We start from the raw sequence: 25824 nt of genomic DNA on the forward strand, positions 1-25824 counted from the left end.
GTGGCAGCAAAGTGGAGGGAAGGGGCTTCAGCATCAGGCAGAATTCCACTTTAGTCTGAATGCCTTTACTAGGCCAAGGTGCCTTCACCTCCCTGAGCTTCAGCTTCCTCTGTCGAATCAGAGTGTACCTATCTTGCACAGTGGTCACCTGGCAGTAGTGGGAGCCCCACGTCTGACATGCAACAGGTGTTCAGCAAATGCTGGGGCCCTCGTCACGGGATGTTTACTCTTTCCTCGGCTGTAGCTGTAAACTTCCCTAGCACTGTACCGGACTGCCCTTTGATCTCTAGATCACCCCCACTCCCTTGCAGAGAGGAAGACAGACGCAGGCGGGTATGTCTGGAGGTGGACCCAGGCACTAAGGGCTTGAAGGGGCAGGACCCACACATCCCTTCCATAGGGCCAAGGGCTAGTGAGCGCATGTGCCAGACAGTAAATCCAAGCATGGAGGAACTCACCTGTACCATTCCTCCTAGCCTACAGTAGGGTAGGGAGAAAGGAGGGCATTAGCACATAGCAGGCCATTCATTGGAGCTGGTGACTGCCATTCAGGCAGGCCCTGAAAATCAGAGGTGGCCTAGGTGTGCCCTGCATGAAGGGGAGGTCCCAAGGGACGCGCGAATTTTGAAGTATTCAGAATTGGTCTTAGAGGGCGCCTGACCCTCGTTCTGGATAATAACATGGCATCTCGCCCAGGTAAAGAAAGCCTAGGACCTTGAAATATGTCCTCCGAAGTGAGCTCTGTTTGCCTCTCCTGCTGTGTAGCATTGACAAGTCACTTTCTTCTGTGCCTTGATTTTCTTTTTTCTTTTTTTGAGACAGAATCTTGCTCTGTCGCTTAGGCTGGAGTGCAGTGGCACAATCTCGGCTCACTGCAACCTCTGCCTCCAGGTTCAAGTGATTCTATTGCCTCAGCCTCCCAAGTAGCTGGGATTACAGGTGCATGCCACTTGCCCGACTAATTTTTGTATTTTTAGTAGAGACGGGGTTTTTGCCATGTTGGCCAGGCTGGTCTCGAACTCCTGACCTTGGGTGATCCACCTGCCTTGGCATCCCAAAGTGCTGGGATTACAGGCATGAGCCACCACACCTGGCCCGTGCCTTGGTTTTCTGATGTGTAAAATGGGACCACTTCTCAGGGGTGTGGGGATGAAATGAAATGACACATGGAAAAGACTCTCAGTGTGGAGACTGGGCCTTTCCTTAGATGGGGGCTGGGGGGTGTCACAGAGGACCTGAACCGGGGCTCTTCTGGGTTAACAGGCTGAAACCACCTCCCCAGAATCCCACATTATAGTGGTTAAAAGCAGGGTCTGGACTCAGAAGGTGCTGGGTATGAATCACAGCTTTACTACTTATCAGCTGTTGTCCTCATCTGTAAAATGGGGCAATAGCCATGGTCTCATATGCTTGTTATGGGCATTATATGCCTGGTACATGGCAAGTACAAAATAAATGATTTGTTATTGTTTTTATTTGACAGGACTCCAGACCCCATCCTCCCAACTCCACCCACTTTAGTCTCCATGGAGACCCAAGGGCGGCTTTAGGGCCTCTGGCACTGAAGATGGAATAGCTTTGCCTTGTGGATCTGACCTCCTGGGTACCCTGGCTGATTCCTTGTTTGGTCTTAGACATGTCAGCTCTCTCTGGGCCTCAATTTCCCCCTTTTGCTGAATGACAGCCTGGACTCCATATTCCCTATTTAGGACTCCAGCGCTCCTAAAGGCAGACTCTCAGGGCTTGGAAGGTAGAAGCATGCTACAAGAAGGCAATGTCTGTTCAAAGGTGTGTGGGCTGGGGGAGGTGTGCTGTGTGATTGATCCTGCTCCACCTGAGATGGTCCCGGCACTCCAACACAGGGTCAAGGTGCTGCCAGTCACTCAGTCTCTGCTCTCAGGTGGCTCAGACCAGGTGTCCCGAAAGCAGCCTAGGGACGGCGGCCAAGCTTAAACACTGACGCGAGAAAGGGGTGGAGTCGAGGGAGGGGACGTGGTCTCAGGAACAAAGAGGAGGGCGGAGAGGGGCTGTCCTGAAGGCTCTGAGACTCCTACGACCCCAGGAAACTTACCTCGGCTCGGGGCGCCCTCCCCGACTTGGCGCAGAGCCTGCGTCCCCCTGCCGATGCCCACCCGACTCGCTAAAGCCACCGAGGCAGACGACCCCAAGACTCCCAATTTCCGACCTCCCTGGCCCGCGAGGGGCGGGGCCTTCTCTCGGGGCGAGGCCGTCAAATTGAATTTTCCCAATGGGGCACGAGAGTGGGAGGTACCCAATCGAGGGTTGGCTGGCGCGTCGGGGCAGGGCGGGGCCAGCCGGGCTGCTGGCGCGGCCGGACGGGCAGCTCTCCGCAGAATCCAGGGGACGGTTGCTGAGCGGGCCTGGGACAGCGGGTCGCTGCACCTCCCGCCTGCGCGTGTCTAATCCATCTGTCGGGTCCCGAAAGAGCTAAGCCGAGCCTGCGCCGGACGGGTGGGCTGGACTGAGAGGTGGGTGTGCGGACCTCGGGGGGGATCCTGGTGCTGCCCCAACGTGTCCGGGGGTGGAACCCGGATGTCTAGACAGGAGTTCTGGAACGTCCAGACCTAGGAGCCGCCACCCATACGAGAGGTCTAAGCCATGGGATAAAGTTATGAGACTGTTGGGGGAAGACGCCCCCGGATTCCTAAGAGACTCCACGCCCCACAGGGGCGCTAGTCTGTGGCGGCAGAAACCCTGGGGGAAGCTGCCACAGAATCCTGAGGCCCCTCACAATGTCCGGCGACCCCCGACTGTGTGACAGGGAGATTGGAGAAGGGCAGCGGCAGGGATCTTCTTATAGTCCCATGGGTGTCCTAGATTAGGCATTAGGGTCAGCTGCCCCATAGAAGAACAGACATGGGGGGAATCAGAATGTCCGCAGAACCTAAGGCTGGTGACCACTGGACAGTCTTGAAGAGGTTTAACCCAGACAGAGTAACTAGGTAAGAGGCAAGGATCCTAACAGGCAGAGATTGGGAGGTTGACACCTCTGAGCCTACCAGGATGGGAGGGGGAACAAGCGGTGACTTGAACAGGCTGGGACCCACACACCCCAACTGTGTGGAGCGGTAACCCTCACCCCCCACCCATGCACTGTATGGGGTGACTTCCCAAGTGACTGTTCTGAAGAGAGGGAAGGGATGATTGAAAGATGAATCAACAGGAGGTGGGGGGCAGGCCTGGGGCCACACATTAGTCAGTCACCATACATTAACTAAGCATCCACAGTGTGCCAGACCAGGGCCCCTCAAATTCCAGACAGACATTAGTTGGGGCTACAGGAGGAAGGAGAGATCTGCGCTGGGAGGCTGGGCCAGGATTTAGGGGTCCATTTTGATGGGCAGCACTGGGGCAAGATGGGGCTCTTGCCTCTGTCACTGAGAGTGTTCCAGGCCCTTGAGGGCACTTTGGAAGGGAGCTTCGGAAGCCGGAGATGACGAAGATTTTGATTACATCCTTCTCTGCCCTCTAAGTCTTTGGCTTCCTCCTTGCTCAGTGACAAATCCTTGGCCCTCTCCAATCTTCTCAGTTTGCCTGAAATCCAGGAGTTAGGCAGGTCAGCTTCTGAAAGCCCTTCCAGGTGGGGAATTGAATTCTGTATGAATTGGCAGGAGGTGCTGGGTGCCTGGACACCTGGCTTCAGGAGGTCTGGACAGCAGAGCTGGCTCCAAGAATCGGAAGACACAGTGTACCTTCCTATACCTGGGGGAATGACAGTGGTGGTGGCAGCAAGAACTACAGGTTCAGCCCACAGCCAGAAGCTGAGCCTGCGGAGTGGGTGGGGGCTGGGTAGGCCCTGTGGATGGGTGGGTGGGGCAGGAAACTGGAGACTGGAGTGCACCCCCTGGTGGTAAGCACAGCTTGGGTGGGTCTTGCCAGGCCCTGGCTTCTCAATCCAGGTCCCTGCCCTCCCTGTTTTGAGGTTTAGACAGGATGAGAGTCTATCCCAGGCCACACAGCAGACTGGCGGCCAAGCTGGCAGGGCTGGAACCAGAGACCCCCTACCCTGGGTTTGGTGAGTTTTCCAGCAAACCACCCTAGGGCAGAGGGCAGCTTCCAGCCAGGAGCCACATTATAGGATGGGACAGTAATGGACGCTCCTAGGTTAGAGAGGGAAAGTAAGGCACAGAGCCTAAGTGCCTGTGGTTTCTAGAAGCCCCAGCATGCCTGATTCATGTCTGTCCCCTGCAGAATTCTCTGAGCTGGTGACAGGTGCCACAGGCACTGGCGATCTCACCAGAAAGGAACCAACGGAGCTAGGGGCCAGCGAGATGGCGGACGAGGCCTTAGCTGGGCTGGATGAGGGAGCCCTTCGGAAGCTGGTAAGTGGCCCCATCACCCACTGTGGGGACAGGAAAGCCAAGCCAGAGAGGCAGGGTCAATCCAGGGTACCTCTCAGCTGACAGGAAGAAGTGATGGGGGAAAGGTCAGGAGGAGGGGGACATGGGAACAGGGGTAGGCCAGTTCCATGTGGCTGATGCAGAGGCCCTTGTGGCATGTGCCTGTCCATGCCTGGTACTGAAGCCTAGTCCCTCCCAACCCTCCACAGCCACCACCTGTTTAAACAGTAACTGCTGTAGACTCACCCGTATGCAGCCACAGGTGTGGGGAGGCTGGATATGCCTCTCCAGAGCAATAGCTCAGGCAATGCCCACCCCTGGAAGCTGGCCCAGTGATAATGGTAGCAGCAATGATTAATAATGCCAAGGCCTGGCACGGGGCAGGCTGGGTACTGGGTATACCATGTCACAGAATAATCACAGCAGCTCTGAAAGCCTGGGCACTGCGACTCAAGAGAGTTAAAATCACCTGCTCAAGGACACCCATCTAAGAAGGAGCTGTGCCAAAATCCCAACCCCATAGTGGGCCACGGGGGACCAGAGTCCTGGGAAAGTCAAGGCTGGACGAGGCCATAAGAGAGAGACAGGTTTTGTGGGCCCTTGTGGATTCTGTGGCTTCTCATCTCATTTTTCTACTCTTGAGTCTCAGTTCCTCTACCTGTAAAATGAAGGGAGGGAGGGAGATGTGTTTGCACACAAGCTCTAGGTCCTAGAGTTGGCATGGGGACAGAATGAGGCATGGACCCAGATCTCAGGTGGAGGAAAGATGAGCCCACTCCATCCCCTTTCTTGTTCCTCTTCCTGAGAGCCCTGTCTACCTCCATGCACAGAGAGGCCGTAGGGCAACCCAGGGGGCAGGGCTCCTTCCCCAACCCCCAAGGCCAGGCAGCCTGACCTGGAGGAGGGGCCAGAGGAGCTCCATCTCCTCAGTCCCTGACCCTTGTCCATGGGGGTAAATTAAAGATTTACTTTACCTAGAAGACAAGTGACCCACCCCACTCTCATACCTTCCCCCGCAGGCAGAGGCTGGAACCAACCAGCGTAGCCCAGCCACTGGGCAGTGCCCAGCTGCTGCCATGACCTCCCCAAGGCACTCTGCCTGTTTGTTCTCGGACCAGTGCATTAGACTCTCTGGGTGTCTGCCTCTCCACTATCACCGCAGGATGTGTGCAGCCTGGAGGGGATGAGGTTGGGTTTCCAAAGGTGCCCGCCAGTCAGTTCGACCTTCCCTCAGGAAGTCCAAGTCCCAGTGGGGGTCGTAGAGGCAGCGCAGTCCAAAAAGAGGGAATGCCAGGCCAGGTTCCCGCACATCCTCATCTCAAGGTGTCCACAGGCAGGCTCAGGGTTCTTCAGCCGCCACCTCCCTCTCTTAAGCGAGGCTCCGGCGGCGCTGGAAAAGAGTTTTGGAGAGAAGCTGGAGCAGTGGTTGAATCTCTGGGAAAGGACAGATGAGAACCTGCCCCGGTCTCGGGATCGGTGCCTCTCGAAGTCTTTCCGACCCCGGGAGCGGCTCCTCCAGCACCCGGCGCCCGCCATTACTGCGCCCCGCGCGCCGGCCCGGCCCCCGCTGGCCTCGTGGCAAGAACGGGGGCGTCCCGAGCCGGGCTCCTCCCCGCGGGGCCGGGCCATATAAGGAAAAGCTAGGCCCGCTCCGCCCGCCCTGCGCCCCAGCGTCTGGCCGATTTGGGGACGCGGGCAGTCGCTTCCGGCCCCGGCTCCCGCACATTCTTGAGGATTGGGCCGGGGATGGGAGGAATGGGGACGCCTGGGGACTTGCACGCCGCGTGCCCCTCCACCACCCGCCGGGACGCCCTCTGCCTCGGTCCCGAGTTCGAGTTCGACCTCCGCCACTCAGCTGGGTGTCCTGGGGACCTTGGTTTCTTCCCTTTAGATCCGGACACTGAAGCAGGCGGTAGCGGGTGTCTTCCTACCTGGCTACCCCTTCGGCGCCTAGCGCGAGGCAGGGTGGGCGAGGCGAGGGCGGCGCCCTGCGAGGGAGGGCGGTCGCAGAACCTGCGGGCCTTCAGCGCCCCCTGGCGAGGCTTCCCTCCACCGCCGGCGGGACCCCCATGGGCAACTGGGGGAGCTGGGACTGAAAGCCTGGAGATCCCCCTCCGTTGTGCTGTTGGGGAGACTGAGGCCCAGTGAGACCTCAGGGCCTGCCAGGCGTTCCCAACAGCGAGGGCAGAGAGTACACGGAGAGCCGGCTCCCCAGGGGGAGGAAGCACCCTCTTTCCTCCCGGGAGAATTTCACTGGGCAGTTTCGGAAACCGCCCCATCCCCTTCCCCTTCCCCCTCGGTAGACAATGGCGCTTTGTACTTCCTTCCCTCCCTCCCACAGCTCCCTCCTTACACAGCGGTGGGGCCTGGGCGCGTGGAACTAGGGACACACAGAGGAGACACTGTGGTCCAACCTTTGCCTCCAGGCCCAAAGGGAAGGGTCGTGCCAGAGGGTGACCAGTGGAATGAAGTTGTCAGTCTCCAGCCTTGCCCACCCACTTTGGGGGATCAGAGGGAGGCTCCCATTTTCCAGATGGGGACACTGAAGCTCCGGGGGTTGTGCTGTAGAGGTGGCCAAGTTCCTACATCAGGCTTTTGTCAGAGACAAGGACCCCATCTCCGAGCCCAGAGCACTGAGAATGGGGACCTAGGAGACAAAAGGCTAGCCCTTGCCCCTCTGGGCCTCTTTACCCTCTGTACAGAAGGGGCTGGACCCTCTGTCCCCTCCAGCCCCCAGCCTCCAAATGTACCACAGAAGGCTCTAGGCCTGAGACACAGCCAGCACCGGGGGCTGGGGAGTGAGCCTCATTCCCCCCGCCTCTGCTATAAGGCCTCCTTAGGCCTCAGAGCATCTCTAGTCCAGGCTAGAGGGGTCTCCAACACAGTGCCAGGATCCCTGAGGTCCCCACCATGACACACAGACCCCAATAGCAGAGCTATCTTCAGCCTAGGGCAGGCCCTGGAGTCAGAGAGACCTGGGTTCAAATCCTGGCTCAGGTCATTTGACCATGAGCAAATCACATCTCCTCCCTGGACTTCAATCTCCTCATCTGTCAAATGGGAATAACAGTAGTATCTAGGGTTTTTGTGGGCTTAGGACAAGTAGGGGGCTCAGCACAGGGTTTGACTCACAGACTCTCCATAAATGTTACTGATGCCTCGGGGTATCCTGCCCTTCCCATTTGCCCCCTCATCTCTCTCCCTCCTCCTGACTGGCTAGAACCAAGTATGGGGGTGATGCTTATTGCAACTGCAGCTATGTACAGGAGAGGCCAAGTCACTGTTCCCAACCCCACCCACTGGCAAATGAAAAAACCAAGACACAGAGAGTTTAAGGGATATGCTCTTGATCACCCAGCCAGGATTGGACTAGGGCTGGAACCAACTAGGGGCTCTGGCCTGAGTTTCAGGGGGTCTTCTCATAATTCCTCAGGAATGTGGAGCCTGGAGGGCTCTTCCCCCAAGACTCTCCCTGCTCTCTTCAGACTAGGACAAGCTGGCTCATGGCTGAGTTGGGCCAGCCCACACTCCCTGCTGAAAACTATCTCCATCCCATCCCCACCCTTGCCACCTGGCCTTCCCACTAAGCAGAAAGGAATGACGGGGGGCGCTAAAAAGGGAGATGATAGAGGGTTCTTTGGCCCTACCCCTGAATGATTTGGGGGGTGGGGACAGAGGAAATCACCCCGCCTTTACTGGCTCCCGTCTGGTTATCAGACCCACACTGGAGGCTTATCTCTGCCACTATCTTCCAGGGGAACCCTGGGCCAGTCCTCTCTCCCTTGAGCCACGGAGGATCTGTATGTAGCAGGTGGCTCTACATGGTGGAGGTGTGGGGGAGGCAACAGGATTGGCTGACTCACTCCAGAGAAGGTGTTCTTTCCTGAACCTGGTTAGACCAGTCACCCCCAATTTCCCGGGAACTGAGGGGTTGAGAACCGGTAGAAGCAGCTGTCACCCAGGGATGCCCTCTATAAGGCCCTGGGGTGGCCCCTAGTGCCAGCCACCTTATATGTCTGGGGGATTGGTCCTCCCACTCTGCACCCTGGCTTCTTCCATGGTAGCTAGGTCCAGGCCAGTGCAGTGGGGACAATAGCCCTCAGCCAGGCAGGACTCCTGAGCACCTGTCCTCAGTTTCCCCGTCTGTGGATGAAGCAGTCAACCCCCAGCTGGGCTGTGGTGTTTGGTGACTAGACCAGGGAGCCTCCCTTGCTCAGAGGGTGGACTTCAGCTGTCACCTTTCCCTCTAGGGACCCTGTTAGTGACCCACAGGGTGGCCTCCCTCCTCCTCCTACAATAACTCCCTGGCTTTTGGGGATCTGGGCTCTGAGAGGCAGGAATCGAGTTGTAGAAAGGAGTGCCTGGCTTGGCACCTGGCACAAGTGGGCAGTTTCTGGCTGTCCACTCACAGTTGTGTGCTCTGTGAACCACAATGCAAAGTGGGCTACCCAAGATCCCTGAAACAGTGGGCTGGGTCTACCCCCGGGACCCTGCGTGGGCAGGCAGGCACGTGAAGAGCTTGGGACACAGGGAGTGGACACAGGCCACACATTGTGCCCCAGGCAGAGCCGTGGGCAGCTGGTGCCAGCCCTCCGCCCCTGGCAGCCAAAATGACCTGCCTCTTGCACCCACTGCAGCTGGAGGTCACAGCAGATCTGGCAGAGCGGCGGCGCATCCGCTCAGCCATCCGGGAACTGCAGCGGCAGGAGCTGGAGCGCGAGGAGGAGGCCCTGGCATCCAAGCGTTTCCGTGCCGAGCGGCAGGACAACAAGGAGAACTGGCTGCAGTGAGTAGCGGGGGGTGGAACATGCGGGTGAGAAGGTGAGTGTGAGCCCCGGCTCAGCTCATGCGTGCAGGCAGGCGTGAGCACAAGTGTATCTGTGGATTGCATGTGCTAATGGCAGTACGTCCACACACGCTTCTGGAAAAACAGAGATGTTTGTGGGCATGGAGCATGTACTGATTGTGGCGTCGCGGCCGTGCTGATGTAGCCAGCACGTCTGAGTGTGTGGTATTAGTGCCCACGTCCATGGGCATATGTGTATCAGTGTGCAGTTAGAGGGTGTGCACAGCCACATGCCCTTCTGCCAAGGTTCTGGGTACTCTGTTCTGGCTCCTACCCTTAGCCCACATCCTCCACGACCTGGCCATGGCAGTGGTGGTTACAGTCATGATGTCTCTGCAGCTCTCAGCAGCGGGAAGCTGAGCAGCGGGCTGCCCTGGCACGGCTGGCAGGGCAGCTGGAGTCCATGAACGATGTGGAGGAATTGACTGCACTGGTGAGGCCCAGGCTGGGGCAGGGGATGGGGGCAGGGCAGATGAAGACCTGGACTCCACAGCCCAACACCCGCGACCTGTCTCTCACCCACAGTTGCGAAGCGCTGGTGAGTATGAGGAGCGCAAGCTGATCCGAGCTGCCATCCGCCGTATACGGGCTCAGGAGATTGAGGGTATGTGGCCTGTCCCAGCCCCACCCCTGCCCTTCTGTCTGCTGTCCACAGCACCTCCCCGTCACTCACCTGCCACTTGCTCCTTCCCTTCCAGCTGCCACCTTGGCTGGGAGGTTGTACAGCGGGCGTCCCAACAGTGGCTCAAGAGAGGACAGCAAGGGGCTAGCGGCACACAGGCTGGAACAGTGTGAGGTAAGGAGGGTGGGAGAGTGGCCCAGTGTCCTGTGCCCATGGATACCGGTAGCACAGAATGCCTGCGTGTCTTTGCTAGGCTGGTATTTGACTGTAAGGGGCCCACCCCTGCCATCCAGCCTGTATTTAGCAGTCAGAGGGATCTCCCAGAAATGCAAATCCGGCCCTGGCACCTCCCCTGCTTCAACCCGTCCCAGGGCTGCCCGTCACCCTCCACACAGCCCACATCTTTACCTTGGCTTATGGGGCCTGCATGTCAGACCCCAGCTGGCTCACAGTTCACTCTATTTTCCAGAGTGTGGGTGAGAGGTCAGGCCATGCAGGTTCCCCAAGTGGCCAGCAGAGGCCGCTGGGTCCACGGTCCTGGCAGGACCCCACTCCCACTCCAGATGAACCAGGCTGAGGCCAGGAGTCAGGAACCTCCACTCCAGGGATCTATTAAGGCTCCCGTCCCCAATAGGTCTCCTGCCATACCCACCTACTGACATCAGGACCTGGTCCTCTCTGAACCCCTTTGGCTAGGTAGTGCCAAGAGATTGGGAAGTGAGGATCAGAGACTGCCCTTAGCATGCCAGTGCCAGTGCTTGCGCAGGTGTGCCTACAGGAAGCCATGCCCCACCACTCTGCTTTGCATGCCCTGCCCTGGGCACTTGCCAGCCTGGCCCTCAGTGGTGGGGGTGGCGTTCAAAGCCTAGGGAGCCTTGGTTGCATCCTGTGGGTCCCTTACAGGTGCCAGAGCGAGAGGAACAGGAACAGCAGGCAGAGGTTTCAAAGCCAACCCCCACCCCTGAAGGCACCAACCAGGATGTGACCACAGTGACACTCCTGCTGCGAGCCCCACCTGGGAGCACATCCAGCTCACCTGCCTCACCCAGCAGTTCACCCACCCCTGCCTCTCCTGAGCCTCCACTGGAGCCTGCCGAGGCCCAGTGCCTTACAGCTGAGGTTCCAGGCAGCCCAGAGCCACCCCCCAGCCCACCCAAGACCACCAGCCCTGAGCCTCAGGAGTCTTCAATGCTCCCCAGCACTGAGGGCCAGGTGGTCAACAAGGTGAGTCTGGATGAGGGGCAGGGATGCCAGGCAAGTGAGCAGGTCTGGGAGTCAGGCCTTGCTCAGGCCCTGTTCTTCTCCCTTGCAGCTTCTGTCTGGCCCCAAAGAGACCCCTGCTGCCCAGAGCACCACCAGAGGCCCCTCTGACACCAAGAGAGCAGGTGAGGGTCCCAGCAGGGGTAGTCACAGGCATCTTTCTTCCCCTCCCGCTGCCTCCCTTTCCCTGTCTAGAAAATGGGCTCTTGTGCCTGGCAGCTCCAGCTTCCTCAGGTCCATGCAGTCCCTGATACTGCACCCCACCCCTGAAGTGTCCCCGCCCCCAGCTAGGCCAGCCTCCCCCTCCACCCCCATGGCTAGAGGCCTCCCCTGCAGCCTTGAAAGGCAACGGGCCTCAGGCACATTCTTCTCCCCAATAAGGGAGTCCACCCATCTCCCAGCTGGAGCTGTGGGCAGCACTGGCCAGGAGGGCTGTCCCCCCTCCCCATCTGCAGAAAGGATCTGGGCACCCTTCCTCCAGCCTAAGCCTCGCCCGGCCCCCAGGAGTGTCCAAGTCATCCTAGGGTCAGTGTGGGAGGAGAAGGAGGTGCCTGTAGGAGAGATGCAGCCGAGTGGGGATGCCGGAGTGTGGGAGATCCAGGAGGGGATGGAGAGGTGGGGTGGGGGTTGAGTACAGGAAAGGGTGGGAAGCTAGGGAGGTGTAGAGGAGAGGATTATGAAAGGTGGACACCCACTATCCCCTGTCTTTTCTCTTTCCCCACATGGCCATCACCCCCTCCCCAACCTGCCAGACGTGGCTGGACCCCGACCCTGCCAACGCTCCCTGTCGGTGCTCAGCCCCCGCCAACCAGCCCAGAACCGAGGTACTACCTATTCTCACCCTGCCTAGGATCTGTGCAGACCCTGTCCCACCCAGTCGCTGACAGCCCTCCTGTTCCTTCTAGAGTCCACCCCCCTTGCCAGCGGACCTTCCTCATTCCAGCGGGCTGGCTCTGTGCGGGATCGTGTCCACAAGTTCACATCTGATTCTCCTATGGCTGCTAGGCTCCAGGATGGCACACCCCGGGCTGCCCTAAGTCCCCTGACCCCCGCAAGGCTCCTGGGCCCCTCCCTCACCAGCACCACCCCTGCCTCCTCCTCCAGCGGCTCCTCCTCTCGGGGCCCCAGTGATACCTCCTCCCGGTTCAGCAAGGAGCAACGAGGAGTAGCCCAGCCCCTGGCCCAGCTTCGAAGCTGCCCCCAGGAGGAGGGCCCCAGGGGGCGGGGCTTGGCTGCTAGGCCCCTTGAAAACAGAGCAGGGGGGCCTGTGGCACGTTCAGAGGAGCCTGGTGCCCCGCTGCCCGTGGCCGTCGGCACTGCCGAGCCAGGGGGCAGTATGAAGACCACATTCACCATCGAGATCAAGGACGGCCGTGGCCAGGCCTCCACAGGCCGGGTGCTGCTGCCCACAGGCAACCAGAGGGCAGGTAGGCGCCCCCCACTGCCTCCCCAATGGGGATGAGTGCCTGCAACCGCACTTCTGCATGCAGGACAGGTGCTACGGCCAGGGCTCAGGGTGTCTCCAAAGGGTATGCTGGGAGCGAGGGCATTATCAACCTTGTCTGGCACTGCCCTCACTCCACCTGATCCTCCTGACAGCCGCCTTTCTCCCCACTCAGAACTGACACTGGGGCTGCGGGCGCCCCCGACCCTACTCAGCACCAGTAGTGGGGGCAAGAGCACCATCACCCGTGTCAACAGCCCTGGGACCCTGGCTCGGCTGGGCAGTGTCACTCATGTCACCAGCTTCAGCCATGCCCCCCCCAGTAGCCGAGGAGGCTGCAGCATCAAGGTGAGCCCCTCCTCACCCCACCAGCCTCACCATCCGTCAGCCTCACATACACTGCTTCAGGGTGTAGGGCTAGCAGGGTTCCTCTGCTCCTCCCCTACTGCACACACAGAGAAACCGAGGCCCAGAGAGGGAAGGTGGCTGCTCACAGACCACGGCCAGTCGGTGGCAGAGCTAAGGCCAGACCCTAGCATATCAGTCCCTAAGTGTGTCGGAAGCTTACTCTGTACTGGCGTTAAGCTTCCTGGATGCTGATCTCTGATCCTTAGTTCGAAATTGGTTGGTTCATTCCTGGTGAACAGATGGGGAAACTGAGGCTCAGAGAGGGTGGTAAGGGCTTGCTCCCCTCTTCCTGTGGCAGCCCCAGTGCCCCTGCGCCCACCCACACTGGACATCAGCCCCGAGGTATAGAGCAGCTCATCTGCTCATCCAAGATCAGCCTGGCCCATTAGGAGATTGGAGATTAGTGATTAGCATCTGCGTCAACCTCCCTGTGGGGGTTGGGCAGAAGCTCTGAGGGGGGACAGACAGGCAGAGGGGCGCCAATCAGGTGAGGCAGCAGCCTAGCAGGTGCCTTGGGAACTGAATACGCAGCACCCTTCCATTATTTATTCCCAAGCCCAGGATCCACTAGCCGGGAGCTCAGCCGGGAAAGGGATCCCCAAGCGGGCCACCCGGCTGCCCAGGTAATGCCCTCTGTGCTAAACCAGGGACTGAATGGGACTTTGGCTGAGGTGAGATGGCTAGAGCCAGCTTTGGGCCTTCTCAGGGGAGACAGGGAGAGAGTGAGGGAAATAAAGCACCCTTCCTTTCCAAAAAAGCAGGATCCAGCTGCCCTCTGACAAGGGATTGTGTGGGGTGGGGTGGGGGGACCCGCTGAGGCCCTTGAGGTGGATGGGAGGTGCCACAGTGAGACCTGGGTCTGACACCACCAACTTGCCTCAGTTTACCCATCTGGAACCAAAGGGGACAGGTGATGTACCCATAATGTGCTTGCTCAAAGTCTGTGGTTGGACGTGAGCACCATGGGCAGGCCAGAGGGCATTTATGTAAGACCAAGACACTTTTTGTAGCAGATCACTCAAAGTCCTGCCTCCCTGTGCCTCCATTTCCCCCATCTGTTCCAGCTGTCTAAAACAGCTGGAGTTAGGGTAAAGGGTAAAGGAGCACAGGCTGTGGAGTCCAGCAGACTGATTCTCACAGCTAATGTACATGGTGGCTAGGCCAGGTCCATTCCGTGTTCCCTGCCTCAGTTTCCCCACCTGTGAGGCATGGGGCCCCGATCTCAGTGATCTTCAGAACCCATGCAGTCTTACTGTGCTGCAGGCCTATGATTTCTGTAGGGCTATAGCCAGGCCTGGCGATCCGCCTGCTTGGGCAGGCCCCCCCTCCCCCACTGCCCCTTCCACGGAGGAGCCCAGAATAGGTTTCTATTTGGGCTGCAGCTCCAGCTGGCTGGTGGCGGGCTGGGAGGCAGGGGCGGGGCAGGCCTGCTGCCCTTGCCTTTGCCCTCGGACCAGCTGCAAAGACTCAGACACTCAGCCAGAGACAGCAGCCCCTGCCAGTGCCCCACCATTACCCCCCATAGAGTCCCCACCAGCACCATGCCGGGGGTACCAGGGCCTGGGCCTGAGCTGGCCGCAGCCCTTGAGGAGCAGTTGGGCCGGGCACTGGAGGAGCTGCGGGCAGTGGCTGAAGCAGGCCGGGTGGCAGTGACCCAGGCAGCCGAGGTAGCTGTAGCCACCGTGGAGCCGGTGGCCCGGGCAGCTGAAGAGCTGCGGGCAGAGAGAGCAGCACTGAGCCGGCGGCTGGATGCACTGAGCAGGCAGGTGGAGGTGCTGAGCCTACGGCTGGGGGTCCCACTTGTGTCCGGCCTTGAGCCTGAGCTGGAGCCCAGCGAGCTGCTCCTGGCTGCCGCCGACCCCGAGGCCCTCTTCCAGGCTGCCGAGGATGCTGGGACCCCCGTGGCCCACCCACCTGCCTTCAGCACCCGCCGCCGCTCCTCCACCGGCACCACCCGCAGCACTAGTCTCGTAAGTCCTTCTGGGTTGGTGGGAGGGGGTAGTTTTGAGCCAGGCTCTGCCTCCTCTTGACTTTAGGTATGTCACCACCTTCTCTGAGCCTCAGTTTATCTATCTTGACAGGGGACTGGGGCACTAGTGCTCTAAGACTAAGGCAAGAGGGTGCCAGGCTCCAGCCCTGAGGCATGCGTGGCAGCTGCCTTGGCAGCCCCTGGCATGACCCAGGCCCCAGCCCCCAGCTCCCCGCCACCCTGCACCCTGGCCAGACCAAGCCTCCCTGAAACAGCTGCCACCTCAGCTCTCCTTACCCTTATAGCAGACGGAGAGGCCCTGCCAGGAGAGGAAGGGCCATAATAGTTGGCTTGGGGCCTTGTCTTCAAGGGGCTAGGGAGATGCCCTGGGAGGACTGCAGGGCTAGAGACTCCTTAGAGGATGGTTTCCAGCAGGGGCGAGGCAGGGGGAGGTGGTACAGAGGAGAGCTTCATAGAGGTCTTGGCTCAGGGCAGCCCCAGTCAGACACCTGGTCAGGAGCCTACAGGCCCCGGGCCAGCCCTCTTGGCAAGGTAGCAGGCAGATGGGGGGCAACATGTGCTGCCTGGGCACTGGCCCAGGAGGACCTAGGCCTCAGGAACTGGCAGCACAGAGCAGAGCCTGCCTGGGAGGGGGCTGGGAACAAAGCAGCAAAATGAACTAAGGTTCAGGAGTTAGGCTGCCTTCAGCTCAGATCTCAGGCTGCATCACACTTAGAGAGAGACTGTGGGCAAGTCAGTTAGCTGCCCTGAGCCTCAGTTTCCCCTTCTGGTTTTTGTTTTTTTTTTTTTTCCGGTCTTGTTTTCTTTGCGACAGGGTCTTACTCTCTTGTCCAGGCTGGAGTGCAGCTACGTGATCATAGCTCTCTGCAGCCTCTAACTCCTGGGCTCAAGTAATCCTCCTACCTCAGCTTTCTGAGTAGGTGGGACTACAGGTGCACACCACCATGCCTAGCTAATTTTTTATTTTTGTTTTTGTAGAGATGCGGTCTCGCTATGTTACCCAGGTTGGTCTCAAACTGCTGGCAACAAGTGATCCCTCCCACCTCGGCCTCCCAAACTGTTGACATTACAGGCATGAGCCACTGCGCCCGGCCTTCCCTTCTGTTAAATAGGGACAGTAAAGTCCCTAGTGTTTATACAACACTTACTATGGACTGGAAATCATCATTATTATCACTATCCATTGTATTAATACAATTCTGGGTACGTGGGAAGCCCTACAACAAGACTGTCAGTGCCTCTTCCCTGACTGACGCTGACATGGCCATCTTTGGGCAGGCAGGCTGGCAGGCTAGTGGTTATTTCCAAGGCGTGCCAGCAACCCTAGGATCTGCTCCCCTATCCATTGGAGACATCATGAGTTTCACCCATACCCCTGCTTAAAGTCCATGCCCTCTCCCCACCCTGCAGATGGAACCAGAGCCAGCAGAGCCTCTCGCTGCAGCAGTGGAAGCGGCCAATGGGGCTGAGCAGACCCGAGTGAACAAAGCACCAGAAGGGCGGAGCCCTCTGAGCGCTGAGGAGCTGATGACTATTGAGGATGAAGGAGTCTTGGACAAGATGGTATAGCCAGATCCGGTGGGCTGGGGGTTGGCAGAGGCCAGCAGGCACCAGGTAGGCAATGATGGGCTCTATATGCAGCTGGATCAGAGCACGGACTTTGAAGAGCGGAAGCTTATCCGGGCTGCACTTCGTGAGCTCCGACAAAGGAAGAGAGGTAGAGAGCCAGTTGCCCTACCCTAGATCCAGCTGCCCCATTCCCCAGCTGCTCCCCTCATACTCTGGGGTCCATTTGTGGACACCCCAGCTTAATAACTGCCCTACCCAGCTTCTCCTTCTCTAGACCCAGCAGTTCCCTTGGCTATTCCCCGCTGGATCCAGCTGCTCCTTCCCTAGCTCCTTCTCTCCCGCTGGTGACCCCAGTTATTCTCCCCAACCAGCTTCTCTTCTCCTTCCTAGACCCAGATACTCCCTCCCGCAGCTACTCTCTCCTTGGATCCAGTTGCCTCTCAAAGTACTGTCAACGACTCCTTCCCCGAATCCAGATACTCCTTCTCCCTGCTGCTCCTCTCTCCCTGAAGTCCATTGATGGCCATCTTAGCCTCTGCCCCATCCAGCTTCCCTTTTCCTGGACACAACTACTTCCTCCTCCAGATAGTTCTTCCCTGGACACATCTATTCATTCCCTTAGATTCTGGGTTCAATTGCTTCTCCTCTCAAACACTCTCAATTACTCCTTCTCTGAATCTAGCTGCTTCTGCCAGGGCCCACTGATGGCCACCCCAGTCTCTATCTCTACCCACCTACTTCTATTTTAAGCCCAGTTAACCCCCTTCACTAGCTTCTCTCCCAGCTACTCTTCCCCTGGATCAGATTGCTTCTCAGATCCCATCAATTGCTCCCTTCCTGGATCTAAATATTCCTGCCTCCAGCTGCTCTTCTCCTCCAACCAAAGACCTGCTGATGGCCCACCCAGCTACTTCCTCACTCAGCTTCTCCTTCCTTGGACTCAGCTACCCCCTCACTAGATCTAGATACCCCTCCTGACTTAGTTACTCATGCCTATAGAAACCCTTTTTGGATCCATACCCCTTTGAGTTTAGCTATTCCATATTCTTTAGTTTCTGCCTGAGTCGATCAACCCCTTCCCACACTCCATTCTCTGTCAAGTTATGGCTGTCCCCTCACCCCAGCTGCTCCTAGAGAGGCCCTTGTTACCTGTGTCATTCATGTTTCTAACAAGCCACCCTCCACCCTGTCTTGTGTGCCCTATGCACCTGTGCATCTGTGCTGTGTGGGTGTTGGTGGCCCTTTTGCGCATGCATGGGGCATCCCCTGCCCAGACCAGCGGGACAAGGAGCGGGAACGGCGGCTGCAGGAGGCACGGGGCCGGCCAGGGGAGGGGCGCGGCAACACAGCCACTGAGACCACCACGAGGCACAGCCAGCGGGCAGCTGATGGCTCTGCTGTCAGCACTGTTACCAAGACTGAGCGGCTCGTCCACTCCAGTAAGGGGCCAAATGGGGCTGGCCCAGGGCTCAGGGTGGGAACACATCCTCCCCCAGCCCCCTGTGCCTTTCACATCCTTCTCATCCCCTGCCCCTGCAGATGATGGCACACGGACGGCCCGCACCACCACAGTGGAGTCGAGTTTCGTGAGGCGCTCGGAGAGTAAGGCCACCTGGCGTCGCCCTGTGCCTGCCTGCCTGTCCGCCCACCTCCTCCGGCTCTTCCTTGAGCTCTCTCTCCATGTCTTCAACTGTGCCGTCACTTTCTCTTCTCTGCCTGCGGCTATCACCACCCCTCCATACAGCCTCCCATCCCATCTCCTGATGTCCAGCCCAGGCCCTCACCTGGTGCCCCTTCCCCTTTTTTGCAGATGGCAGTGGCAGCACCATGATGCAAACCAAGACCTTCTCCTCTTCCTCCTCATCCAAGAAGATGGGCAGGTGAGCACCAGCACCCAATCCCTGACCATAGAGGAGTCAGTGCCACAGGGGACCTAACTGCAAACCCGTTTTACAGAGGGGTGGGCTGGGCACAGTGGCTCTTGCCTGTAATCCCAGCACTTTGGGAGGCCGAGGCGGGCGGATCACTTGAGGTCAGGAGTTCAAGACCAGCCTGGCCAACATGGTAAAACCTCATCTCTACTAAAAATACAAAAATTAGCCGGGCGTGGTGGCAGGCACCTGTAATCCCAACTACTGGGGAGGCCGAGGCACAAGAATCACTTGAACCTGGGAGGCGGAGGTTGCAGTGAGCCAAGATCACTCCACTGCACTCCAGTCTGGGCAACAGAGCGAGACTCAGTCTCAAAAATAAATAGATAAATAAATAAATAAATAAAACAGAGGGGTAGACTGGGATGCTGGGAGGTAATAGGTCTATAGCCAGGGAGGGGCAAAGTGAGAGTTAAGGATCCTGCTCTCCTTGGGATCTCATTTTATTCTCAACCACGCCACAGGAGAGGTGGATGCTCAGGGAGGCCAGTGAGTTGCTTAGGGGCTCACATCTCTGAGTGGCTGCAATAGCATTGAACACTTACAGAGGCCTACCTACCACACTGAGCTGCCTGGTGGCACTGCCACTTCCCAGTATCTGCAAACCATGTCCCAGGTCACACAGCACCTTTATACCTTAGCCCCATGAGAAAGGAGGGTACCCCCATGTAACAGAGGCTGTTGGGGCTGGCAGAAAGCAGGAACAGGATCAGAATCCAGGATGAGAACCAAAGGGGTCCAGGGACTCTGAATCAGAGAGACCTTGTTCAAGTTCTAGTTCCGCCCATCACATCCTCTGAAATCTTAGGCAAGTTACTGCCAGAGGTCTCAGTTTCCTCACCTTTAGTGGAATTGGTAAGGCCCCTCCCTGCTCTTGTGAAGTTTAAAATGGCACACAGGAAAGGATCAACAGAGATGAATTATTATTATTACTATTATTATGCTAGTCATCATTTTTATTATCGGATAGTGCCCAGAAGCTGAACTCCCCTGTAACTTGAGGGTACAATGAGCCTTCTCAGAGAACTACTCGTGGGTGGGGGAGGGGGAGGCGGAAACCTGTTGAAAACCTTGCTGTCATTTGAGCCTCAGTGTACTCCTCTAAAATGCGTGTGATGAGGACGCCTACCTCCCTGGCAGGCGTTTGTGGCAGTGGAGATACTAGTGTGCTACAACACCCCCCCTCCGCCTCGCGAGTGGTGGTCCAGGCTGGGGAGCAGCCCTCCTCTCCCTGCCTAACATGCGCCTCCCCAACCCCTAGCATCTTCGACCGCGAGGACCAGGCCAGCCCACGGGCCGGCAGCCTGGCGGCGCTCGAGAAACGGCAGGCCGAGAAGAAGAAAGAGCTGATGAAGGCGCAGAGTCTGCCCAAGACCTCAGCCTCCCAGGCGCGCAAGGCCATGATTGAGAAGCTGGAGAAGGAGGGCGCGGCCGGGTGAGCTGCAGAAGTGGGCTGGGCAGTGGGGGGCGGGGCTTGATAGGCAGTGGGAGGCGGGGCTTGATAGGCAGTGGGGGGCGGGGCTTGATAGGCAGTGGGGGGCGGGGCTTGATAGTTGGCCCGGCAGAGGCGGGAAGACGGCTAGATCTGTGGTGCAAAGGCCCGAAGGTCATGGAAGGCGGGGCCTGGGATCCACTGGGTGGGCCCACCGAGGCATGCCCCTTATAGTCGTGTGACCTGGTCCTGACACCGCCCCTACAGCAGCCCTGGCGGACCCCGCGCAGCCGTGCAGCGATCCACCAGCTTCGGGGTCCCCAACGCCAACAGCATCAAGCAGATGCTGCTGGACTGGTGCCGAGCCAAGACTCGCGGCTACGAGGTGAGCCCCGGGAGGCCAGGGGGCCTGGAGGCCTCCCCAGACCCCAGCTCAACACCTCCTTCTTAGCAGAGCTCCTATTACCCAGTACACTTCCTGCCACTGTGTGGCCTCACAGGGAACATGGAAAGGCTCTTGGGGTGAGGAAACTGAGGCTCAAAGAGGACACAAGGCAAGCCCTAGATTCCAGAATCAGTGATGAAGTAACAGGGCCTCTTGGGTGGTGGGCAGGGTTCAAGGCCGGATCCCACTCTTGGAGTCCCCTCCTTGTTGCTCTGTAGGAGGCCCTGAGTCAATTTCTCTAAATGAGGGAAGGAGTGATGAGGCATGACCATAGCCTTAGCTGGGTGGCGCTGGGCCTCTCAGTAGCTCTGTCCCTTGAAATTGCAAATATGGGAGTTGACAGGCTGACTTGGAGGAGGCTCATGTTCCAACTATTCACTCATTGTGCAAGCTACGGGGCCTCTTTGTGCCCAGTGCCCTAGGTCTGGAATACCAGAATGCTGAGGGGTAGACAGCAGGGGGGAGTTGCCCCCAGCGTCCTGACCAGTCTTCCTACGGCTTATAGCACGTCGACATCCAGAACTTCTCCTCCAGCTGGAGTGATGGGATGGCCTTCTGTGCCCTGGTGCATAACTTCTTCCCTGAGGCCTTCGACTATGGGCAGCTTAGCCCTCAGAACCGACGCCAGAACTTCGAGGTGGCCTTCTCATCTGCAGAGTAAGTGTGGGCCCTGGCCCTGCTAATGTTGCTGCACATCTGGGGCTGGACATCGGGACCAGGCCCAGTTGCCCTGAGAACCCCTGGAGCGGGCCAGCCACATTGTCAGTCAGCGGCTGAGACCCCCTTCCCCAGAGAGTCCCCGTCCTTCTCCATCCCCGCCCACCCGCTGCTGAGCGTGCCAGGTGCCCGCCGGAACGAAGGAGCCGCAGGCCGGCCTACCAGCCCGGGCCAAAGCCCACCAGGTGGCCCTGTCCATATCCCCTCCATCCTCCCTCTGCCCCCTTCTCCCTCTCTCTCCCTTTCTCTGTCCTGCTCTCCTCCCACTATCACCAGAGCTTCCTGCTCCCACGGGATCCCGGCTGGAGATTCCAAAAGGAGGCTCCTGGCCCGGGCACCGTGCCCGCCCAGCCTATATAGTGCTGCCAGAGGCTTATATAGGACCTCAGCAAGCCCTCCACTTTGGAATCGTTGCCCCGTCTGCTCACCTCACCCTCAGCACCCTTCTCCATCTGTCTTCCCTTCTTTCCCCTTCTCTTTCTGGTTTCCCTCAAATTTCTTCCTCCTCCTCCTCCTTCTCTTCCTCCTCCCCCCACCTCCTCTCACGCCTCCCTCACCCCCTCTCCCCGGGGCACAGCCCTCCTCTCCAACCTTGGTGCCAACGCCATCGCCCCCACCCCGCGTTCCCGCTTGCCCCTAGAGTTCTCTGCACCTGTGACTGGTTTGGCCCCCACCCCTGTCTGCATTGCACACCATTAGTGATGGGTAGTGAGCGGCACGTCCACAGTGGGGAGGCGGCATGCGGGGGGCTGGCGGACTGCAGCACTGGAATCGTAATTGAACTCATGTCTCTGTGTGTGTGTGTATGTGTGTGTGTCTCTGTTTCCTCCCCTCTCTCTTCTCTGCCTCTTCCCTCTCTTCCCCACCCGGGGCCCTGGCCTCCTGCCCCCGTCCCCCACCCCTTCCCGGCCCCCTACCCTCCCCAGGACCCATGCGGACTGCCCGCAGCTCCTGGATACAGAGGACATGGTGCGGCTTCGAGAGCCTGACTGGAAGTGCGTGTACACGTACATCCAGGAGTTCTACCGCTGTCTGGTCCAGAAGGGGCTGGTAAAAACCAAAAAGTCCTAACCCCTGCTCGGGGCCCCACGGTGAGAAACGCCGCCTCTCCACCTGCCCCGTTTCACCAGAATCTGCTCAGCAAGGCCAGAGAGGGTCCAGGGAGGCGGGTGGGGGAAGTAAGGGAGGCATTTAGTCAAGCCAGAGGAGCCAGACATAGCCCTGTCTTCTGGCAGTTCAGGGCCCAGCAGGTGAGACCATTCTAAATGGGCAGTGATGACCCAGGTGAGCAGCACTGTGATGGGGGAAGCCCAGGGGAGATGCCTGACCCAGGCTGCAGGTCTGGGCCCCCCATCTGAAAAAAGTGCAAACTAAGCTGGGATCTGAACAAGTTCAGGCTAAAGGAGGGAGAGGGAGTTCCAGGCAGAGGGATCAGCCTAGGCTTAGCAGGGCAAGAGAGCTGGAGAGCACAGCACATCAGGAAGGGAAGAAACTTGAGTCTGGATATGAGGGAGGAGGGGGCCACAGTTAGAAGTTTGACGTTCTGGCCGAGCACGGTGGCTCATGCCTGTAATCCCAGCACTTTGGGAGGCCAAGGTGGGCAGATCACGAGGTCATGAGTTCAAGACCAGCCTGACCAACATGGTGAAACCCCATCTCTACTAAAAATACAAAAATTAGCCAGGCGTGTGGCGCACACCTGTAATCCTAGCGACTCAGGAGGCTGAGGTAGGAGAATCACTTGAACCCAGGAGGCGAAGGTTGCAATGAGCCGAAATCATGCCACTGCACTCCAGCCTGGGTGACAGAGCGAGACTCCATCTCAAAAAAAAAAAAAAAAAAGTTTGACCTTCCTCCTGAGGACAACAGGAGTTATAAAGGGTTTCCAAACAGAGAAGGGATGGATGTAGCATTCTAGGACCTTCCTTGGATGAGGCTTGGATGAGAGATGGGATGGACTAGATGACTGGAATAGCTTAAGAGCTAGAGAGACAGGCTTCCCAATAGATCTGGTTTGGAGAAGGAGAGGGAAGGTCAAGAAGTCTGCTAGGCTCCTGTGTGGGCACTGGGGAGTTGGTGGTGCCATACTCCAAAGTGGGGCGCTCAGGAGCAGGACCAGTTCAACAGGAAGATGTTTCTGGCTGGGGACTCTGGATCCTAAGCCAGCTGTGGCATGTCCTCTCTGGTCACCTCACCTCAGTACCAAAGTAAAGAATTCAGATCCTAAACTAACTACCCCATTACAGACAAGGAGCTCAGAGAGAGACATGGGCTAAGACTGTCCTGGGGGTGGAAGGGAGAGGGAAGATGGTTAGGTCAGAGCTGGGGCCAGAAACTGAGACTCCAAACTCCCCACTTAGTGGCTGTTTTCCTTGCCCCATCAGTGCATTCCCACCCATTTTGTAGAGAGGATTGAAAATAGAGGCCCAGAAGGAGCAAGGGGATTGGCTGAAGGAATGTGAGTCAGTGACAGGTAGGGGCACACTCAGATGCCCCTCAGGGCCTGGAGCCATTGTGGGGGGCAGTCCACATGTGCACACACACACTCAGAGAAGGAGCACAGATGAGTGGCGGATGGGCTTGGTGCTATCTCCAGATCATATATGGACTTAGGAGCTGCTGCCCAGCAAGCCAGCTTGGAGGGAGAGGGGCCCAGCCCAGCCCTGATCCAGTTGGAAAGTGTGACTCAGCCGTGCTATTGCTCAAGTTGCCTGGTGTTTGGCCTGTCACTGGGGCAGCCTGAGCCCTGAGCCCCAGTGTAAACAATGGCTTTATAAGGTCTCCAGGGAAGGGAGTGGGGCGGGAGGGAGCACCAGGTTGGAGAGGGAGGTCGGGATCCCCGGGACGATAGCCACAGCTGGAAGAAGCTTCAGAGAGAGGCTGCCTTTGCATCATGGTACAGCTCGGGAAACAAGCCCAGTCTGGGATAGGGATGACCCTAGGGGCACGTGGCACATCAGCAGCAGACCCAGAACCCTCTCACTCATCCTAAATTCTTGTAAGGTCTCAAATGAGATAGAGAATAACTGTCCTGTTCTAAAGAGGGGGAAACAGTCATAGAAAAGGGCCTTATCTAGCACCCACAACTGGTTAGGGATACAGTCTGGACTAAAACAGAGGTGTTCGGTGTTCTGCCTCCCAGGTTTCTTCTCTGAAGGAGTCCAGGTGAGCTGGGGGTAGGCCCAGCCCTACCACAGTTCTGAGTTTGTCCATAAGGGCACGAGATGGGAGGTGGTCTTGGGTTCTCAGGTGTCTTGAGAATAAGGAGCAATTGTTGCCATTATGCCTTCCCTGCCATAGGAAACTCATTCAGCAACATTGAATGCTTGCTATGTCCCAGGTATGGCAGATAGGAGAGAGCAAACAGGGATCAAGGCAGAAGAGGTCTTGCTCTGGGGGTTGAGGGACAGGGGAAAAGGAGCCAGAGAGCAGACTCCAGCTTCAGAGCTCTGGGAGCTGTCAGTTGCTTAATAGGCACAACCCACTCACTCCAGAGTGGGGAAAAGGCTTTGCCAACACCCAGAACTGGGGGCCTGGGTCCCATGCAGCCTAGCCTGCACTTACTAAGCCGTGGGGCTTGAAACAAATGGCTCCTCTGCTCTGTGACTCAGTTTCCTTATCTGTGAAGGGCAGCTAGCATTCTGAAGGATGGCCAGAAGGGTGGTCCCCCCGAGCATGGCATAGATGGTCCATTGGTATTGGCTGGGATCCTCATCTGCCTCCTCTGCTCTACCCAAGGCAGGTGATAAGGGTTAGAGAACCCCTCTGCTGCCCACACGTTCCCTGGCCTCCATCTCCAGCAGCAGGGTTATCCCCACCCCCTGTCAAATAATAGGGGTCCCTGGGCCTCTCAACAGGAAGTACCAGATCAGGCAGCTAGCAGACAATCATCAGTGGACCACGGGGCCACTAGAGTGAGACCTATCCATAGATAAAGATTGGCCAGTGATGAAGCCCATCTGGGTACAAAGGCCGAGCTGAGAGGCTTCTACCAACTGGAGTGTGCCAGTGAGGGTGAGCAGAAGGTGGTCTCCAGGGAGAACATGGGCAGGGTTTGGAGCCAGCACCTCCCCAGGGTTGGAGGAAGCAGACCCAGGACCTGCCTGACTGGGATGGGGCTCTCTTCTGCCATTTCCGCCTCCACCTGCCTAGCTCTGCTCCCCCGCCCCGAGAGATGCCTCCAGGCTTGGGTGGATGAAGCCAGGGGCTTCCTGCCTTCCTGGAAGGCTTTTCCCTGTCTGGAGTTTATGAAAGACCAGCAGGCAATGCGGCAATAAAAAAGACCTTGGGGTAGAGGGGCGCCACGAGAGGCGGGTCTGGCGCTGACATCCAACCCCGTGCCCCCTCCCTGCAGGATGCTGGTGGACTGTGTGCCCCTGGTGGAGGTGGACGACATGATGATCATGGGCAAGAAGCCTGACCCCAAGTGTGTCTTCACCTATGTGCAGTCGCTCTACAACCACCTGCGACGCCACGAACTGCGCCTGCGCGGCAAGAATGTCTAGCCTCCCCGCCCGCATGGCCAGCCAGTGGCAAGCTGCCGCCCCCACTCTCCGGGCACCGTCTCCTGCCTGTGCGTCCGTCCACCGCTGCCCTGTCTGTTGCGACACCCTCCCCCCCACATACACACGCAGCGTTTTGATAAATTATTGGTTTTCAACGATCCTGACTCCTCTCTGCGTCTCCTGGGGGTGGGGAGGGGGTTTGAACCGAAGGCAGCTCGGCAAGGTCTCCAACTCCAGCAGGGATCCTCAGAGGTTCTTCTTCCGACCTCCCACCCCACCCGCCCGCAGCAACGA

The 25824-nt window shown here is 58.2% G+C and overlaps 1 protein-coding gene across 7 annotated transcripts; it reads left to right on the plus strand.

Annotated features, from left to right (window-relative positions):
* Window positions 1-2111: 2111 nt before the first annotated feature.
* On the plus strand, window positions 2112-25688 carry SMTN (smoothelin). Of its 7 annotated transcripts, XM_063603406.1 has the most exons (22): window positions 2313-2489; window positions 4213-4343; window positions 8999-9147; window positions 9547-9640; window positions 9733-9811; window positions 9906-10003; window positions 10733-11053; window positions 11142-11214; window positions 11842-11913; window positions 11995-12516; window positions 12709-12881; window positions 14819-14911; window positions 16342-16494; window positions 16573-16648; window positions 17775-17939; window positions 18040-18102; window positions 18311-18380; window positions 19693-19866; window positions 20131-20248; window positions 20814-20965; window positions 21952-22116; window positions 25380-25688. In XM_063603406.1, the coding sequence occupies exons 2-21, from the start codon at window positions 4293-4295 to the stop codon at window positions 22094-22096; spliced, it is 2841 nt and encodes a 946-aa protein (XP_063459476.1). In that variant the 5' UTR covers window positions 2313-2489; window positions 4213-4292; the 3' UTR covers window positions 22097-22116; window positions 25380-25688. The 7 variants fall into 7 exon arrangements, with proteins under 7 accessions (XP_003826980.1, XP_054961746.1, XP_063459476.1 ...); XM_003826932.6 differs by lacking the exon at window positions 14819-14911 and having other exon boundaries at window positions 2112-2489; XM_014343294.4 differs by lacking the exons at window positions 2313-2489; window positions 21952-22116 and adding an exon at window positions 2828-4036.
* The last annotated feature ends 136 nt before the right edge of the window (window positions 25689-25824 follow it).

Source organism: Pan paniscus, chromosome 23, assembly GCF_029289425.2.
Source record: "Pan paniscus chromosome 23, NHGRI_mPanPan1-v2.0_pri, whole genome shotgun sequence".
NCBI classification, from domain to species: Eukaryota; Metazoa; Chordata; class Mammalia; order Primates; family Hominidae; genus Pan; species Pan paniscus.

Coding starts and splice junctions, on each gene's coding strand:
- SMTN (XM_014343294.4), top strand. CDS start 3,955: ATGAGAGTCTATCCCAGGCCACACAGCAGACTGGCGGCCAAGCTGGCA. Junction 4,344..8,998: donor AGGGAGCCCTTCGGAAGCTG/GTAAGTGGCCCC, acceptor CACCCACTGCAG/CTGGAGGTCACAGCAGATCT. Junction 12,517..12,708: donor CACAGGCAACCAGAGGGCAG/GTAGGCGCCCCC, acceptor CTCCCCACTCAG/AACTGACACTGGGGCTGCGG.